Genomic DNA, 21082 nt, shown 5'->3' on the forward strand with positions numbered 1-21082 from the left:
TTAAACTTTTATGTCTTACCATTTGAGAATTATATTTTGCAAGGCTATGCTTATCTTAGATAGTGATCCTCTGATAGATATTTGCAAATTACATTATAAGCCTGGAAAGGACTCATCATTCTAGATGCATCAAAAACAGAGTTCATAGGAATGAATATTATTTTCATGCCTACTAACATAGTATATATTTTGCAGCTTATGATTCTAGGAGCAACTTAAACTTTTATGTCTTACCATTTGAGAATTATATTTTGCAAGGCTATGCTTATCTTAGATAGTGATCCTCTGATAGATATTTGCAAATTACATTATAAGCCTGGAAAGGACTCATCATTCTAGATGCATCAAAAACAGAGTTCATAGGGGATGTCAAAAGAGAACACTGACAGGACTTTGGAAGAAGTTGAGTCTAATCTTCATGGATGACTTTAAAGGGTTCAGAATTCAGAACTCTAGTAAAGGAAGTAACTGCAGATGCAGTGGAAAGAGAAAATTAAAATTGCACGTGGAGCCTGGAGATATGAATGAATTGCTACAATCTCGTGATAAAATTTCAACATATGAAGAATTACTTCTTCAGAATGAATAAAGATTGTGCTTTTTAGATGGGCCTGGTGCTGGGCATCTATTATAGCCATTTGGGAAGTTGACACAGGGACATTTCTTGAGCCCAAAAATCTGAGGCCATCCTCTGGGTAACATAGGGAGACCCTGTTTCTAACGAAAAAGAAAGAAATGGGGTTTTTTGTTTTGTGTTTTGTTTTGTTTTTGAGACAGAATCTATTTTTGGTGAAGATACTGTAAGTATTGTTAAAAGGTCAACAAAAGACTTAATATATTAATTAAACTCTTGATAATATTAGGTTTGAGAGGTTTAATTCCAGTTTTGATAATACTACAGATTTTTTTTCCCCCTCCTATGGTGCTGGAGATTGAACCTAAGGCCTTGCACATGCTAGTCAAGTGCTCTACCACTGAGCCCATTCCAATGTTTGAAAAGTCCCAATTCATGTTTTAGTATGTTATGCTGTTTGATAGGCAAACTGCTGTCAAATAGCATCACATATTACAAAGAAATCTTTTGTGAAAAGGAGAGCCAATTGATGTGACATTGCTGTCTTTTTCCTTCTTAAAAATTATTAGTACATAGTAATTGTACAAAATAATGGGTTTTCTTGACATCTTAATACATGCATATAACGAACTTTGACCATATTCACCCACTAATACCCTCAATTTGTTCCCCTTTTTCACAGTTCATCTTTGACTTCCTTGTTTGTGTGTGTGTGTGTGTGTGTGTGTGTGTGTGTGTGTGTGTATGTGTGTGTGTGTGTCTTTTTGAGACGGGTGTGTGTGTGTGTGTGTGTGTGGTCTTTTTGAGACAGGGTCTCCCTGTAGCCCTGGCTGTCCTGGAACTCACTATGTAGACCAGGCTGGCCTCGAACTCACAAACATCCACCTACCTCTGCTTTTTTATACCAAAGGGAGATAACTGCTTTTATTAGTTTATTGTATGTTGATGTGCACAAAAATATGTATAGGAGTTCCCTCCTGATCCATGAAGGCTACATTACAAGATTCCCAGTAAACTCCTGAAACCTCAGTAAGAAACTCCATATATCTTTTGTTTCTTTGTTCTCCTACCTATTGTCACATAGTACCAGATGTGGTCTATCAGATGTTTTATCCTCTTTTGCCTCACTACTTTTGTGTTTGGGGGATTTTTTTTTTTAAAGACAAGATTTCACTTAGTCTAGGCTGGCTTTACACTTGTGTTGTGGATGCCCTTAAACTTCTGATCTACTTGCCTCCACCCTCCACGTGCTAGGACTCTAAAGATTTGCATCATCACAGTTTATTATATGCTGTGCATACTAAGAAAGCACCTCACCAGCTAAGCTACATTCCCAACCCTTTAATAAAGTTTTTTTTTTATAAAACAAAATATTTTAAGCGAAATATTTAATACTAGATAGGTGTTATAACTTGATAATCTTTTAAAATAGGGCAAAACCACAAAGCAATGAAAATTATCATTGTTTCTTTCTAGGAGTTTCTTTGAGTTGCTGCTGTTCTTTGGAAGAGATGAATTTTATGAAGAACCTTTAAAGGATATTCTTGGTTCATTTCAGGTAAAACAGTTTACTACTTGATATTGTGTACATTTGAAACACTTTTATTTTCGCTCTAAAAATAGCTTGTCATCTAAGAATTTTGTTTTAAAGTTGTTATGGTTACTTACAGTGACAGTATTTAAGGTAAAGAAGGATTATGAAATCATTTTTTAACTGTGTTCCCAAGTAGTTTATATCCAGAATTCTAATTCTATACAAGAGCTGTTACTGTGCCTACAGACTCCAAGCACATGTGTGTATGCATATAGTCTTTGTTTGTGTGTGTGTAGAGCTTTATCCTGTAAGCAGTCTTGCCCATACTAGAAGTAGGCCACTTGTCCCATATCACTTTTTCCTTCAGCTATATCCTGATTTTCTTGTTTTACAGAAACTTCTGAAGGTTGCTATTGTTTTGGCATATAGTGTAAAAAAAGAGAATAAATCCCAACAAGAATGACAAAGGGGGTTGGTGAGATGGCTTGGCTGGTCAAGTGCCTGCCTCACAAGCATAAGGATCTGAGTTTGGCCTCCAGCACTGGTTAAAAAACAAAAAGCTGGGAGCTAGATAGATGATTCAGTGGGTAAAGGTGCTTGCTTCCCAACCTGATGACATGGGTTCAATTCCTAGAACCCACGTGGTGGAAGGAGAGAACAGATTCTGAAGGGTTGTCTTCTGACCTCCACAGTCTGCTGTGACATGTACATGCCTACACACATACACACAATAATTAAATTAATAAATGAAATAAAAGAATTCCAGCCATAGCTGTACACTTCTGTAACTTCAACAATGGGGAGGCAGAGACAGGTAGATGCCTATACCTTACTGGCTATCCAGCCTAGCTGAATTGATGAGCTCCAGTTCACTGAAAGTCTCTGTCACAAAAATAAGGTAAAGAGCAATTGAGGAAGACATCCACCACTACCTCTGGCCTCTATACTCATTCGTGCACCTGTCCATATGCACCTGTATATACACATGAACATGTACATGCAGCATATAAACACAGAATGACAAAAGATTTCAATGACCTCTCCTATTCATCTGAAATACATTGGATCTTTTTACCATGTATTTTGCAAAGTAGCACACAGTACTCCAGCTCACCCATGTGTTCTCATCTCCTCAGCATTACTGTGGGGTCAAATTAGAACAAAGCATACTTTGATAACCTCCAGGGATAGATCTCCAACATGGCATACATAGATTGCTGCAGTGTTAAAAGCCTATGGTCAATCAGGAGTTTGGCTATATTATGTAAATTACATTCAACATTCTACTTTTTTTTTTCTTAACAGTCAACAAAATAGATCAAAATACATATTTTCATAAAAGTCATAATCTACTTGGATTATACAGTCAAATATCTAATACTTTTTAATTTTACATTTGATTTTTTTTTGACACGTTGTTCTTGGCTATCTGCTCTTGAACTTTTTTGTTCAGTAGATATTCATTGAGATTGCACAATGTTCTAGACACTAAGCAGAATTAGAAAAAAATCCTTGTAGTTAGGAAGTTTAATTCTATTATAGAAGCAGAAAAGACAATAAATCAAACATTTATAAGTATTTTAGAAAGCAACAGATGTCCTAGATATAAATCAGGGAGGAGCAAGGGGATAGAGAAGGCTGGCACAGTGGCACTGGGGAAGAACATTTCAGTGTTAGAAAGTGTGTCACGGAGATGTCAACTGAGTGGATAATGGGAACCACCTATGTGTTTGGAGACATTGAGGAACAAGTTTTAATTTTGACTTAAAATGTATATAAGCATACTTGTGAAGAGACATAGCCTTTATTTTTTCTCTTATGAGCAGAATATAATCAGTATTGATAATCTCTAGTCCCCCCTCCCCAGAAAAAAAAAGCATCAAGGGAGAGTTTGTGATTTTGTATGTGTTTTTGTGGTGGTAGTGGTGGTGGTGTGTGTCTCTGTGTATGTGTTTTAATATCCTTCTCTATCCCCTTCAATATCTAGTTCTAAAGCCTATCCCTTTAATTCCCAGTTGCTTAAAAATCTCTTTCCCACTTCTGCCATGATGACTTCTTCCTACTCTGAATAAATACTTGAGTCGTTCGTTTTGTTCTGTTTTGTACTATGTAGTCCAGGTGAGCCTAGAATTTACCATGTAGCCTAGGCTGACCTTGAATGTTCAGCAATCCTCTTCCCTCAGCCTTCCAAGTATTAGGATTGTAGATGTGGGTTACTACACCCAGGTAACTTGTGCCTTCTATCTCTTAGGACAAGTTTTACTTCTTTTACTTTCTTTTAATCTCGACCTGGGGAATCATCCTTCATTCTCTAAACTGAGTTACTGCTGTTGGTGTTGCTCAGGGTTCTGACCTTTGAGATGAGATCTAGCAAATGCTAACATGAAGTCTTACCCTGTATACATCCCTAAAAACTTGTATTTCCTAAGCTTGGGAATTCTCCAGTCTTTTGACTGACCTTTGATAGTATAGTGACAATCTAATTGAACCATTTTTAATATACTGTACTAGTAAAAATTCCTATTTGACTAAGTGGTTCATCTTTTTTTAGAGTCATACTAGCTTAAGGTTGTGTTCTTTCTTTTACCATATAATAGAACAAACTCAGTGTTGCTCATATTTAGTGGACTTAAAATTACCTGAGAATCTTGTTAAAATTCAAATTATGACCTAGTAGTTGTGAAATGGAACCTGACAATCTGCATTTCTAACAAGTTCCTAGGTTATACCAATGGTGCTAATCCCTGGAGCATGTAGAGAGTAGCAAGAGACTAACAGTCTTGCTGGATTTGAATAAGGTTTCTTTTTTCCCTTTGCATGATTTTTTTTCTGTACAGACATGAGTAAGCATCAGTTCACCCCTGATAGAGAAACAGCTATAGACCAGAGAAACAATTCCATTCAGATCTAAATGGGACAGGTTTTTTTCTTTTCCTTTTTTTTTTTTTTTTTTTTTTTGCGTTATTTGTAAGAGCATGGGTGACTCCAGGTGCTGCATCATTGAAAAACCTACCCCAGCACCAGTATGGCTCATGGAAGCTACATCACTGGAGCATCTGAACAACTTGCAAGGAGTGCCACTGAGCTCTCATCTCTCAAGGAATTGTTTACTGCTTCTAAAACCTCTGGGAATAGCCTTAGTCTTGTAAGTTTCATGAGCTTCTTGAGTCTTGTAAGTTTCTTTTCTTCCAGGAGGGAATTTTTCAGTCCAGTGAAACTGAAACAACTACAACCCTATTAATCTCACATATTACAAACTATAGATATCCCATCTTTCCACTTTACACTACCTCATGCTGTGCAGACTGCATAACTTATGTGGTAGTTTCCTAGGCTTGTTAAATGGGGTAATAATTATAGTGGCCAAATAGTCATTGTATGTGCTAAGTGAATTAAGTGCTTGGTATCATTCTTGGCAAAATGTTCCTGGCACTGTTCTTAAGGCATGTAGTAATAGCCTTTCCAGTAAAGGGTCCCTTACTATATATAGTAAGACCAAAAGCTAGTTCTTATGCTTATTCTGTTCTTACATGAATTTCGGAGTTGTTCAAGTAGAAATTTTGGACTTTGATTATAAAGTTTTCTTCTGCATAATTCCAAGGGAAATCTTTGTTCTCTACCAGATGTTTGTTCTTAGCTTATAAAAATTTCAATCTTAGCTTTGAGCTCCAATAACTTTTTTAAATTTCAATATAAGATGATACACTTCTCATTCAGTGTGGTTTACCTCATCATCCAGAAATCTAGGTATGAAATGAAATAACAAAAATAATGTAAAATGTGGAAAAAATTAATTGTGAATGCTGGCACTAGGATAAATGCCTTAAGTCGAGCACTCAGATAGGAAGCCCAATTCAGGGATGGGCCAGACAGTACTTGAGTGAATGTGATGAAATAGGAAGATACATGAGATCAAGAGAGAGACAGATACAGTATGCTCTGTCTTCATCATCATTATTTAGTAACAGACTAGAGAAACTAGCAGATAGTGGGGATTTGGTGGCCAGACTCATTCTTATTTCTCAAAAATCCATGAGGCATGTAGTAGAGCCCCCAAACCAGGAATCTCAATGTAACTACCCACAGTAAGAACACATATATAGCGTTACATAAGAGCATTCTCTCCATTGAGAGAGAATGAGGCATGATCCAATTGAAATACAGTCGTGTATTCATGAGGTAAGAAAGTCTCTAGAAATGATTATTCTACACCAAAGCTTCTCTTTTACATAGACCATAGAGCTAACAAAATAAATTGTGGTACATACAAACTTTTCTCTTTGTTCTTTGGTTGGTCTTTCTGAAGGATTAGATAAGTACCAGCTCATCAACTAATAAAGCAGCTCTTAACAGGTCTTTGTTTAGATATTCTGGTAAAGATGACCAAAGAGGAAAAAAATACTATTTGTCGTCAATTTCATGGAAAGGTAACAGTTAAAAATGTGAAAAAAAAATATGTACTATTTTGCTCAAGTTGAATTTAAGGTATCTTCTGTGAAATTGTAGAGACAACCCTAAAGAATATAAGGAGATGGGTTATTGTATGGAGGTGAAACCACTAAATTAAAAGTGATGTGAAGGCAATTAACTTCAGAAAAAGTCAAGTTAGTCCATGAAACAAGCACTAAAAATTGTAGAATGCATAGTTATGTTCAGGTATGTGTTCTTAACAGTTTTCAGTTTTCAGACTAAAGGAAAATTCCTACAAATGATTGATTTCTGTGGACAAACAGGATTCCCACAAAGAAGAAAGACCAAACAGGAACTCCTATAGGAACAAATGCCAGAATAATTTGTTATTGTCTGTGGAGTTTTTTTTGGGGGGGGGGGGGAGTTGTTATAATAAGACAGCTGCCCAGACTTATAGTTTATGAGAGCAGTTAACAGTAATAAATAATCCAAATACTTGGAAGACAAACTACCTACATGTATTTTATGCGGACCTATCAAAACAGAATTTAAAAATAGGATCATTACAGAATATAACATATAGGACTAACTAGAGGAAACAAACTTATGAATTTGTTAATAGTTATTATGAATATGCTTTTAATGTCAAATGATTCTGGGAAAGTAAAATAAAAGTTGTGGGAGAAAAAAGTATATACAATAGTGGAGAAGAATCAAATATATTTCAAGGACTAGGTGGAAGTAACTGCATAGTATCATTTCAGAGAAGAGTGATGATACGGTGAAGAGCAGGATGTAGAAAGTTCCATTCTGGATGTGCTGTTTTAAATGTCATTGCAACATCTAAGTACTGATGCCTGGTATGTTTTCTATATCTATATTTTCCTAATTTTTTTTTAAAATAAAAAAGTTATATTTACTTAGAAGCATTCAGAATGTCAACAAAACAGCTGCAGTTTTTGTTGTTCTTGTTGTTTGCAAGTACGGAGTGGCATTCAGTTAACAGAACAACCATTATTTTCATATAAGCCGCATCAGAGACAACTGAAGATGAAAAAAACTACCGTCCCCTTCTATAAATAATTTGTGCTGTGCATCAAGAACCTGCTTTTAAATTTCCATGTCGATTTACAACGCCCATACTGTACCAGGCAAGGTTAGTGGCTATTGAAAATACCATCAGGACAGGGCTATCTAAAGACACATTCGGTAGTGTGTTAACTATACAAAAAAAGACACTGTACAGTTTAAAGACAAATCTTACACAGCTGTCTTAGTTTGTTTCTTCATTTCTTTGACCAGTACCAACTTGGGGAGGAAAGGGTTTATGCAGCTTACATCTCCCAGGTCACAGTTCATCGGGGAGCCCAAGGTAGGAACTCAGGGCAGGAACCTGGAAGCAGGGGCTGGAGCACAGGCCATGGGGGAACGCTGCTTACTGCCTTACTCTCCTGCCCATGCTCAGCTTGCTCTCTTATCCAACACAGGCCCACCTGCCCAGGGGTGGCACCACCCACAGTGGGCTGGGCCCCCCAGCATCACTCAACAATCAAGAAAATACCCCACAGACATGGACACAGGCAAGTCCAATGGAGGCAATTCCCCAGTTGAGGCTCCCTCAACCCAGGTGTATCAAGTTGACACTAAAGCTATCCAGCACACAGCCTTACTTTTTTTCTTTTCTTTAAAAGGCGTGAGTTGTGTACAGGGGGTTTAAATGCTTTATAGACAAGAAAAAAAAAACTGCACTAGAACAAACTTATTCGTCGTCATCATCTTTTCCTTCTTTCTCCTCTTCCTTCTTGTGCTCAGGTTTTCCTTTAGCTCTGTAGGCAGAAATATCCTTTTCGTATTTCTCCTTCACTTGGCGGCCTTCTTGTAAGGCTGCTTGTCATCTGCAGCAGTGTTCCACATCTCTCCCAGTTTCTTTGCAACATCACCAACAGATAAGCTGAGATGCTCTCCTTTGATTTGGGGGCGATACTCAGAACAGAATAAGAAGAAAGCCGAAGGAAGCCTCTTGGGTGCATTGGGATCTTTGAACTTCCTTTTTTTTCCCCTTTAGGAGGGATATAGGTTTTCATTTCTCATAATGAGCCTTGTCAGCCTTTGCCATGTCTTCAAACTTTCCTTTTTCTTTAGCAGATATGGTCTTCCACCTCTCTGAGCACTTCTTGGAAAACTCTGAGAAGTTGATGGAAGCGTCAGGTGCTGCTTCTTGTGCTCCTCCCAGCAAGTTTGCACAAAGAATGCATTTGATGACATTTCACCTCCTTAGGATCTCCTTTCCCGTTTAGTTGTTTTACTCAGCAAGGCACAGAGTCGCCCAATGCCCATCCGGCTCTCACTTGCCCCGGCGCGGTCTCTGTGGAACTTAATGTACTGCAGTAGCTGTGAGAGTGGGAGCCAGATGCATTTTCCTAATTTTTAAGGGAACTCAATTTCATTGGGGGAAGCAGGTGCTGATTTATTCTAGAACTAGAGAGTTTCCATTAAAATTTAAAAAGAAATTAGACCATGGCCTCTAGATAGATTCCTTAGAAAACTTCTCCCAAAGATTCAGTTTAGCAAAGTTATCATGTTGGTATTCAAAACAACCTTTTTAATGGTAGTTAAAAGAGCACAACTCCATTTGCCTCATAAAAGGCATTTTGGGGGCTGGAGAGATGGCTCAGCAGTTAAGAACACTGACTGTTCGTGTAGAAGACCCAGGTTCCCACCCCAGCACCCACATGGCAGCTAACAACCGTCTGTAACTCCAGTTCCAGGGGATCCAACAGCCTTTTCTGTCCTCTCTGGGCATTGCACAGCACGGGGTGCACTTACCTACATGCAGGCAATACATGCATACACATAAAATAAAAATAAATAAAAAATTAAAAAAAAAATTTGTATATAGTGAGTTCTAGGACAGCTGGGGCTACAGGGAGACCCTGTCTCAAAAAGACCAGAAAAAAAAAAAAGAAAGCATTTTGTAAGGAGCAGTTTCAAATTTTCCTTATATCTTGTACTCAAAAGTCTTCCCCATCTCTGTTAACTCTGTTTTGACTAAATTTGACATGTCTATCCTAAGTTTTTCCATTACCAAATGTGAACCCTTTATTCTTTACTACACTCTTAGATCTACTGGACAGATACAGACTTTCATTCTTTCCATCAATTCAGTCATAATTAGTATTGATATGTTTTCAAAAACAAATGAAAGATAAGTTATTTTTGATGTCTAACCATTTCTTTTTTTTTTGCTTCACTTTTATTGATTTGTGTGTGTGTGTATTTCATACAGAACATCCCAAACAATCTTAATCATCTTTATACCCCCACCCCAAATAGCACCCTCCCATAGCTCCTCCAACTGGAGCCCATATACTCTGTCATCTCTGTTACTATATATGTAGTGTTGGGAATAAATAAAAATAATTGATGTTAAATTTAAATTCAGATTCTTAAGCCATTTTGTGAAGATTATATTTAAATTTTAGCATTTATTTATTTTAAATAGCTAATCTTAATTCTGCTTAGTTTTACTTGTGTATCGCTCCCTGAGAGGTGTTTGTACTTGGTGTTTGTTTAAAAATAATCTTATAGTGGCTGGAGAGATGGCTTAGTGATTAAGTGCACTGGCTGCTCTTGCATCGGACCCAAGTTTGGTTCCCAGCCACCCACATGGCAGCTAACAATTGTTCACAACTCTGGTTCCAGGGGATCCAATGCCATCTTCTGGCTTCTCAGTGCATTGTACACACTGATACACTTGCATGAAGGCAACACTCATACCTTTCTTTCCTTTGTTTGAAAATTTAATGTTTTTTATGTGTTTGTGCAAGCATGTTGTATAGTTTATGAACATGTGAGTAACAGTGGGAAAGCCAAAGGGGGATATAGGGTCTCTTCTTGCCTCTCCACCTTATTTTTTGAGAGTGTCTTAACCTGAACCTTGCCATTTTGGCTAGAGTTCTTGACCAGTGAGTTCCCAAGATCTGCTTATCTCTGTCCCCAGTGCTGGGGTTACAGGCATGGCTGGCTTTAATGTGGATGCTGGGGATTCTAACTCAGGTCCTCTTGCTTGCATGGAAGCACTCTTACTCAGGGTACCCTCTCCCCAGTCATAAGCTTTTAACTGTTTAGGAAGGCAAGGTATCAATACATATGACAAACCCAACCCTCTTCTTACTATGATAATTAAGAGTGGTTTTGTATAGATTTTTAATACTTGAAAGGATAGTAATTCTCATGAATTGAAGTAGCTAGTAGAAGCTTCTCAAGAGAAATGGGAATAAAGAAAGATAGCAAGAAAAAGGTGTATGTTTGTGGGTTGGGGGGGTGGTTATAGGATAGTTTAGGACTGTGAAATTTGTAGAAGAGTAATGTCCTAGTTTGTTTCTTAATTGCTGTGATGAAACTCTCTGACCACAACCAATTTGGGGAGGAAAGGGTTTATTCAGTTTATATCTCTTGGGTCACAGTTCATTAGGAAGTCCAAGGTAGGAACTCAGGGCAAGAACCTGGAAGCAGGAGCTGCAGCACAGACCATAGAGGAATGCCACTTACTGACTTGCTCCCTGGCCCCTGCTCTGCCTGCTTTCTTATGCAACACAGGCCCACCTGCCCAGGGGTGGCACCACCCACAGTGGGCTGGGCCCTCCCACATCACTCAACAATCAAGAAGGTGCCCCATGGACATGGCCACAGGCCAGTCCAGTGAAGGAAATACCCCAGTTGAGGCTTCCTCAATCCAGGTGTGTCAAGTTGACAGTAAAGCTATCCAGCCCAAGTAACATGAGAAAAAGGCACAGGTAAAGAAAATAAAGGTAAATTTTGGGATTGTTGACAGCCTAGGCTGGAGAAAAGGATTCATGATATGTAAAAGGTATGTGAGTATAGGCAGGTGGGAGGGAGGTCCTTAAATTTCTACTTATGATAAGCTGCTGAAGGGGTCAGACCAATATGTAAAAAGATCCAGACATTGAAATACAGCTGTCTAGACTAGGAAAGAAGACCCTTCTGCACAAAGCATTAAGCCTACTTTACAATGGATTCTGAAAGAAAAGCGATGCAGAGAGTGGTGTTCTCTTGATACCATTGGCAAAAACACAAGACTGAAAGGAAATACTTAAGGGAATTATAATTAGCCCACTGCAATGTGTCCTAGTAATAGTAAGCAGCTGAAGTAGAGGATTATGTTAATGTAACTCTCAATGTATTCTTTTATATTTTTGTTTTTTTAAATGTGTATGAGTGTTTTGCCTGCATGTATGTAAAAGTGCACCTGTACATGTAATACCCGTGGAGGCCAGAAGAGGGTATCAGATCCCCTGGAACCGGAGTTACAGACAGTTGTTAGTTGCCATATGGGTGCTGAGAACTGAACCCAGGTCTTCTGCAAGAGCAGACAATGCTCTTAACTGCTGAGCCCTCTTCCCAGCCCCTCTCAATGTATTGTTGAAGAAACATCCTTAAAAATGCGTATACATGCTTTAGGAAAAAATAATTATGAATTCTGGTGCTTTAAGTGCCTTCTTATTACCTTTGGAGGTGATAGATTAACTCTCGTGCAAAAAGCCATTACATTATTTATAGTAAAAGGAGAAAATATTTTTATACTTTCTTTCATTCTGTGTCTTTAAAAAGAAACCACATTGAAATTTTTCATTACTATTACCTATCCAGGGTTTCATAGGAGTCGTTTCCAAGAGCTGTGCAAACAGACACACACACAACAGAAAAATCACACTTACGGAGTACACATTAAATGTAGAAGGTAATGTTTAAAATGTATCCTACCAGATGTAATGGTGTATACTGTAATCCTAGCTAGTGGGGAGGATGACATAGGAATGTTTGGTTTAGTAATTTCGCACCAGACTAGAAAACATAATGAGACCTCATCCCTTTAACACACACACACACACACACACACACACACACACACACCCTCTCCCAGATTTTCCCAGGGTGGGATTGTTGGGGCTTTCTCAGAGAAATTTTGGGTGCTCTAAGTGGGGGGGTTGTGGCGGGGGAGGGGGGAGACTGAGAACCTGTTTTTCAACAAAATCTCAGTTTCTTATTTTCAGCAAGCTTAGGAAACTGGCAGCATACCTTAACAGAGGCCTGAGTACAGGTCTAAATACCTCAAAATGATTAGCAATATGATTAATAACTCATACGCCCTTAACCAGTTAGAGAAATGGATTATCAGCAACAGAACTAAGTTTATCAGAATATGGGTGGTAACCAGATAATCATATTTCTTATGTGATTGGCCGAAAAGTTCAATAAGCTGACTTGGAAGTAGTTGAATTTTAAGGGCAGTAATAGATATTTGTAGAAGAATTTAGGGATTTGTTTACCTTATAGGGATTGAAGTTTATGATCATGTTAACCATGAAGCTCTTGACATAGATTATTACCGTATTTTATGTGTGTATGGCTGGGGCGTGGTGGTACAGGCCTTTTAATCCCAGCACTCAGGAGGCAGAGGCAGACGGATCTTTGTGAATTAAAGGCCAGCCTGGTCTACATAGCGAGTTCCAGGTCAGCTGGGGCTCAGGGAGACTCTGTCTCAAAAATACAAAAAAAAAAAAAAAAAAAAAAAAAAAAGTTTAATCTCAGGCTAGAGAAATGGCTCAGTGCATTAAAGCATAAAGTGCTCGTTGTGCAAACAAGCGTGAAGGTGGAGTTTGGGATCCACAGCACCCACATAAAAGCCAGGTATGGCAGTGCATACCTATAATTTAAGTGATGGAATGTGGGAGTATGAAGATGTGGAAACAGCCAGATCCTAGGGGCTCACTGGCCACCCAGTTTAGCCAATAGGTGAGTTCCAGGTTCAGTGAGAGACTGTTGGTGAATTGTAGCTGATAAGTAACTCTATACATATACGTTAAAAATAAGGTGGCACACACCTTTAATCCCAGCACTCAGGAGGCAGAGGCAGGTGGATCTCTGTGAGTTCAAAGCCAGCCTGGTCTACATAGTGAGTTCCAGGACAGCTGGGGCTACGGGGAGACCCTGTCTCAAAAAGACCAAAATAATGAATGAATGAATGAATGAATGAATGTTCTAGAATGCTGTTTTGTGCCAGACAGTATACCAAGCATCTTTAAATGTCGTTTATTATTAGTTCTCACAGCAAACCTATGATGTAGGGTTTTTTTAGTAGCCACACTACAGAATTAACTGGTGGAATACAGAGAGGTTAACTAACTTGCCCATTGTTACAGATTTTGTTTGCTTGGGTTTTTGTTTTTGTTTTTTTTTAATTTGGAGATAGCCTTAAATAACATTTACTGAGAAACTTACTTTCCTAATGTTTAAACTTAGTGATGCTTTGACTTATTTAAAGGAATCGTTTCTTTTTAAAACATTTTTTTGGATTGATTGTTATTCTATGTGCATGAGTGTTTTGGCTGTATGTAGGTGCACCTGTGTTGTAGCCCATGGAGGCTAGAAGAGGGCATTGGTGTCTTTGGAAATAGAATTACAGGTAGTTGTTAGCCACCTAGTGGGTGCTGAAAACCTGACCTAGGTTCTCTGGAAGAGCTGCTAGTGCTCTTAACCACTGAGCCATCTTTCCAGCCCCTATTCTTTTTTCTTAAAATTTGATTATTTAGGGGCTGGAGAGGTGGTTCAGTGGTTAAGAGCACTGGCTACTTTTGCAGAGGACCCAGGTTTGAGTCCCAGCACACACATGGCAACTAACAACTGTCTTAACTTTAGTTCCAGGGTATTGATGCCCTCTTCTGACCTCTGTGCGCATTGCAGGACATAAGTGCACCTACCTACATGCAGACAACACCTATACAACATAAAATTTAAAAATCCCTGTACTCTTTCTCCAATTGCTTGCTATTGGTATATAGAAAGGCTACTGACTTTTGTAGATTAATTTTGTAACCTGTCACTTTACTAAAAGTGCTGATTAGTTCTAGGAGTTTTCTGGTGGAATTTTTAGGCTCTCAGGTATAGTATCATATCGTCTGCAAGAAGGGATAATTTTACCTCTTATTTTCCAATTAGTACTCCTTTAATTTCCTTCTCTTGTCTTGCTCTAGCAAGAGTTTCAAGTTTAAATTGAAAAGGAATGGAGATAGTGGACATCCTATCTGGTTCCTGATTTTAATGGGAATGCTTCCAGTTTTTTTCCATTTAAAATGATACTGGCTGTGGGTTTGTTGTATATATGGCTTTAATTATGTTGAGGTATGTTTCCTCTAGTCCAATTCCCTCTAGAACTTTTAACATAAATGTATGCTGAATTTTGTCAAAAGCCTTCTCTGCATCTATTGAGATGATGTGGTTTTGTCTTTGCTTCTATTTATAAGATTTATGATGTTTATTGACTTGCATATATTGAACCATTCCTGCATCTCTGGAATAAAGTTGACTTGATCATGGTGAAAAAAAAAATACACATTTTTTAAAATAAAAATTTGATTCTTTGGTGTGGTGGTGAACTTCTGTGCTTCCTGCTACATGGGAGCCTGAGGTGGGAAGATTGGCAACTTGAGACCAGCCTTGGGGATAGGGAGATCCTGTCTGACTTTTTTCTGTTTTTAAATTTCTTCTTCCTGTGTTTAGAAAACATTTTTCAGTTTAAAGTGGTATGTTCAAATGATGGAAGGTTATGATAATTTAATACAGGCAAAGTAACAGCCATTGTGCATGTGTGACTTGATGACTCATAAGTAAAAAATTTAACAGATTTTAAAATCCAGAAGCAGCAGTTATTTATATGATACTAAGTTTTTAATGTCTGAATTTTGTGTGTGTGTGTGAGTACAGAAAAAAAATTCAGGCAATTGCTTATATTTTAACTGGATATGCAGATAATAGTCAACATTCAAGCATTGCTGGTTTCAGTGTCTTATTTTTTCTTAAGGAATCAGGCTAAGTTTAATATTTTTAAAGTAAATTTCCCACCTTTAGTTCATTACTTCATTTTTTTAAACTCTAAGACTGAATTTTCTTTAAAAAAATAAAAACAGCATAGACTAAACCAAGAAGAATAACCCAACAAGTAAACAAATTATCTAAATCTAAATATATAAAATTTATGAAAATCAAAATCAGTAAACTAGCAACTTTTACAAATTTCTTTTTTAATATTATTATTTTATTTTCATGTGTATGAGTGTGTTGCCTGTATGTGAACAAGTACACCTGTGTCATTCAGTGCCCACAGAGGTCAAAACAGGGCATCTAATTCCCCTGGAACTGAAGTTATGAACTATTGTTAGCTGCCATGTGGGTGCTGGGAATTGAACCCAGGTCTAATGCAAGAGCCACCTCTTTAGCCCCCAAATTTCTTAATATAATGAAAGATAGAGAAGATGTTTTAAACGCTAGAAGTTGTGGCACAAGCCATTGATCCCGGTACTCAGGAGGGAGAGGCAGGTGGATCTTTGTGAGGTCAAAGCCAGCCTAATCTACATAGGCTAGGCCAGCTGGGGCTACAGAGAGACCCTGTCTCAAAAAGCCAAAAAAAGAAAAGAAAAATTAAAAAAAAGAAAAACAGCATTGTATATATTTGAATAAAAAACACTGGAAGATGAAAATTGCTTACCAGTTTCTATTTATTTTACCAATACATCTTTATCTAAAACCTAATGAAAATTATTCATATCATAAACTTGATATATTTCCTCAGTCTCTTCTTTCTTCATCCCCAAACCACAAATCTAAGTACCCAACAAATGGAAGTGGAATTTTCTATTTCCCAGCCTTCTCTCACAACTTAGATTTGGAAGAAATTCAGGGCACAGCAAGGAATCTATGTCTCCTGCCAGTCTGTGTCTGTGCATTCTGATCAGCGCCTCCCCTGTAAGGTTTTCCCTACTATTGTTATGTCAATTTAACTGGACATTTAATTTTCAGTTACTTGCAACCTGGCTCTTTCAGTATTAGTGATTCACCTGTGAGTTTTTCACCTTGATTACATTTTATTCCTATTTTAATGGGATTTTTCTCAGTCCGGTTATGTACATAGTATGTAACATTTGGCATTAAAGCCTATTTGTTACTAATGGGATTTCATCACCCTACTTAGGTTGCAATGGTACCCTTTCCTCTTTTATAATTTAGTAACTGTCATGTGGCCATCAGTCACTTTATTGACAATGATGATCAAGTTTAGCTTTAACCCTTTTAAATTCACAAAGCCAAAATGATTTTTCTCTCCTAGGAATGCCAGAATCACCTCCGCAGATATGGAAATGTGAATCTGGAACTGGTGACTCGAATCATTAGAGATGGTGGCCCTTGGGAAGATCCAGTGTTGCAAGCTGTTCTTAAAGCCCAACCAGCATCTCAGGAGATAGGTACTTCAGGAGACTGAAAACCCAACACTATTTGTGAGAACCAGACACAGTGTTTCCTAACTAGAGCAGCAGTGGTCATTCTTTTTAATTTTATAATATAGAATAATGGAGTAATAGTTTCAGATGGAGAATGTTTGTTATTCTAAATTGGCTCAAAGTGCTTTTTGACACTAGACTTGATACATTTCTTTTAATAGTGGGTGTTACTTACAAGAAGTTTGTTTTTGTCCCTTCATTCATATTTTTTAAATTTGTTTAGAAGTACCTTTTTTCTTTTCTTACAAAGAAAACTCTAAAACTCTCCTTTAATTAAAAAAAAAAATACATGGCATCTCTGTTGCATAGAAGTCATCCTGCAAAGGCTGGAACTCTGAATTACTTGTCCCTCATTACTGTGGTATATATACTACAGTGTCTATCTTCTACTAGTTAGTCTAGTCCTCTAGTGCATATAATTGCTTAATACAGACACTTGATTGAATGAATGATCACATGATGAATGAGTGTGGTAATTACATGAATAAGTAAATTTCAATTCCAAAATTGTAGAACAATATTTTCCACACTTTATGAATAAAAGTCAAGTTTTGTTTCATCTCTTCACTACCTTGATCCTTTGATATCAGCTCCTGCCAAACAGATCTACAGTGGATCCTTTTGAGCCAAAATTTGTTACTGATGCAAAAGGCTCTGTCAGCTGCTTCTATCTAGTTAATCCTTTGGTTTCCGATATTATTAAAATGTCCTGAGCCCCAGAATATATTGGATCACGAAAACTTAGAATTTAATCTCAACCGTAGTTCATAAGCACAAAAATGTGGAAACTATTTTGAAAGGGTGGGGTTTATGAAGTACAGCTATAAGAAAGCCAAAGAAAAGACAAGCTCTTTGAACTTGGGAACCAGGCAGACCTTGGTCTTACGAGAAAGACTTTATACTCTAGAGTGTGCTGCTGGGCAGGTTAGGATATTTCCATTTGCACTAAGAGGGGAATGGGTGGTTAAGTGGAGAAGGAGTGTTGATGCCATGTGTAAGTTCAAACCAGCACTAGAGAAAGTGTGGAGCTACAAATAGTGAGAGGACAAAGAGGTAAGACCTAGGAGAAGTAGTGCAAAGTGGTATCAGATAGAATGGGAAGTGGAACAAGAAAGGATATAGGTTTATATGAAAATGGTGTGCAGAAGCCAAAGGATACAAAGGAATCTGCTGCTTGATGTGTGAGTCTTGGAAAGTACTTAAAAGAAAAAAAATCTAAGAGGGAGATGGAACTGAGGAGGAAGACTTAGCTTTATTGAGGCAAATTATAGAGCCAAGTATAGGAAAGATAAGGGTCATATGAAAGGAAACTGGGAAATGTGGCCAGAGATTAGGGTGCTATAAAGAAAGCTACAGATGGAAGGCAGGGGCTGATGAGATGGACTCAGCAGGTAAAGGCCCTTGCTTCACAAAGCGGATGACTGAGTTCAGTCCCTGGATCCCACAGTGGAAGGAGAGGACCCACTCCTAAAAGATGTCCTTTGACCTCTGCAAGCATGCCATGACAATTGCACCCCCCCTCCCATCAACATTAACAATAACTTTAAAAAAAAAAATGCTGGGCGTGGTGGGGCCACCTTTAATCCCAGCACTCGGGAGGCAGAGCCAGGCAGATCCTCTGTGAGTTTGAGGCCAGCCTTGTCTGCAGAGTGAGTTCTAGGCAGCTGGAGCTACAGGGAGAACCTGTCTCAAAAAGACCAAAAACAAAAGGGAAGGAGAGAAGAAAGTTTAGGCTTCTTTGAGAAGGAACTAGAATAGAACTGTTAGCTGGTACAAAAGCTGATGATGGCCTTTAGACTCGGAATCCATTAAAATAATATTCCCCTTTAGAACTATATTAGCATTCCTCACTTAGGGAAAAGCTGCTGTGGAGGCTTATTACTGTTGATGACACTTCTCTATTTAGTGATCATTAGGGTAAAGACCAGATGGAAATTGATTTTTGTATGAACTCTTTAAGTGTTTGCTTATCATACATTCTAAACAAAATTGTAAGGCAGATGATTAAGTCAAAATAAAAACATTATTAATAAACACTTCTGTAGGCAGTAGTGAAACATATGTAAGTAATCAAAAAACTTTTGGATTTAAAAATCATAAAATAGAGGTTCCAGTTCTGTCTCTGTCACTTATACATTTAATCTCTCTGATACTCAGTTTTGTGATCTGTAAAACAGATAGCATAATTAATATTTGCCGTAAGGTTGTTGTTAGGCCTAAATAAACTTAAATAATTAAGTTTGTTTGTATAGTAAGTATAAATTAGTAATCCTTAGTAATATGTGAAAGCATATTATAAGGAGACCTTTTGGCACAATTTTGGGTTGATTTTAAGATATAATAAAACATCTTTTGATTCAACCTTTCCATTCATTTAGATTACATTTCTCTACAGTTGATCTGATTTAATATGCTTTTAATAGCTAATTTAGGATTCAGTCTTTTAAGCTTACAATAAAATATTGGGCCATAAGACAAGTTTGTAACTTTAGACTAAAAAGGCATATTGAACTTGCTACTTGAAACATTTTAAAAAGGAACTGAAAGAAGAAAATTTCATTTTTCCCTTTTAGAGTTTTAGTTGTGTTTCTACTTTTTAGAAGAAATCATCTAGTATTTATTTCTTGAGTACTGTTTTGATGTATCTCTTATTTTTATTTTTCTAGCTAATAGCTAGCTGAATATTCTTTTCAAAAATAAAGTTTTACTAAGGAATATGTTATTTAATTTAACAGATATGATTAATCTAATTAGGATATTTTAAATTTAAATAATTTTTGAGAGTGATAATTTTTTCTTTTTAATATAGTGAACAGATATTTAAGTTCTGAAAATCCACTGTTCTTTGAACTACGTGCCCGATACCTAATTGCTTGTGAACGCATACCTGAAGCAATGGCTCTTATTAAGTCTTGTATCAATCACCCAGAAATCAGTAAAGACTTGTACTTCCATCAAGCTCTCTTCACGTGTCTGTTTATGTCACCTGTAGAAGATCAGCTATTCCAAGAGGTATTGTTTGAGACTTTTTGCCTATTCCCATTTTAACTTTACCCCCCAAAAGCATGTCGTTAAGTTTCTTTTGCAGTTTTACTAAAGATTTAGAGATTACATTATCTAGATCTGTTCTCTTGTGGCACCATTGTTTAAGTTCATGTGAATTAATCAGAATTTGATATTAACAAATGGTAAAATTAAAATAATTATTAAATTTTTAGTGACATAGAAAAATAACTTTTTTTGAAACTATGAGAACATGAAAATATTTCAGCGCAATTTATAATTTTCCTCAAAGAAGAAAACTAGAAATCTGTTAGTACATCCAAGTGTTAAAACACTAACTACAACTAGATTTTTAGACATTTTCAACAATAGGAACCCATTCTTCCTTTTTCTTATAGCATTTGTTGAAAACGGACTGTAAGAGTGGAATTGATATCATCTGTAACACTGAAAAAGAAGGCAAGACTTTGTTAGCCTTACAACTCTGTGAATCCTTTCTTATTCCACAGCTCCAGAATGGGGACATGTACTACATATGGTAAGTGTTCCTGATGCAGAAGCTGAAATGTAAAATGATGAACTGATCAACAGAGTTTGGGCTTTATATTTTCTTCAGAATTGTGTCAAAGTATTTCAACTACTTTAAAAAAATTACTTTCAAATTATGTGTATGTGGGGAGGGGTGGTGGTACATATGAGTTTAGATGCCCATGAAGTCCAGGAAAGACAGTTGGATTCTGTGGAGCTACAGTTACAGGCAGTTGTGAGCTGCCCCATGTGGTTGCTGGGAATGGAATTAGGAAGGAACTGAATTCATTTGCAATGGTAGTACACACTCTTAAACACTGATCCATCTCTGCAGCTCCCTCAACTACCTTTTAAAAAAATGAATTGTGGGGGGAAAAAAGTACACTTAGAGATCTAAAAAATAAATGATCTGTACCACTAATTGTTCAATTAAATGTTAAAATATCTTTTACAATGAAACAGTTGTTTGAAATAGAACATGAGCTTTTAAGAAATGATTTACAAGTTGTTAAGATATATGATAGCAAGTTACCATGCATTGTGAAACTTACAACATGATAGCAGTACCTATCCTTTTGGAGATATTAGGTGAACTCAGGAATGTAATTATAAAAAATTCTATCTGCTTCCTTTCCTCAAGGACACACACACACACACACACACACACACACACACACA

At 37.2% G+C, this 21082-nt stretch overlaps 1 protein-coding gene across 3 annotated transcripts in view; it reads left to right on the plus strand.

Moving 5' to 3' along the window:
• Nucleotides 1–21082, plus strand: part of Znf654 (zinc finger protein 654) — an 84248-nt gene that overhangs the window by 45414 nt on the left and 17752 nt on the right. The window contains exons 3-6 of one of the 3 annotated variants that reach the window (XM_029563161.1): nt 2051–2132; nt 16702–16837; nt 19683–19885; nt 20275–20414. In XM_029563161.1, the coding sequence (XP_029419021.1) occupies nt 2051–2132; nt 16702–16837; nt 19683–19885; nt 20275–20414 (561 nt within the window). Of the gene's footprint in view, nt 1–2050; nt 2133–16701; nt 16838–19682; nt 19886–20274; nt 20415–21082 lie in introns of those variants that run through there. The other 2 variants (XM_029563162.1, XM_029563163.1) reach the window with 2 other exon arrangements.

The sequence above is a fragment of the Nannospalax galili genome, unplaced genomic scaffold (genome assembly GCF_000622305.1).
Source record: "Nannospalax galili isolate Female #2095 unplaced genomic scaffold, S.galili_v1.0 scaffold293, whole genome shotgun sequence".
In the NCBI taxonomy this organism is placed as follows: Eukaryota; Metazoa; Chordata; class Mammalia; order Rodentia; family Spalacidae; genus Nannospalax; species Nannospalax galili.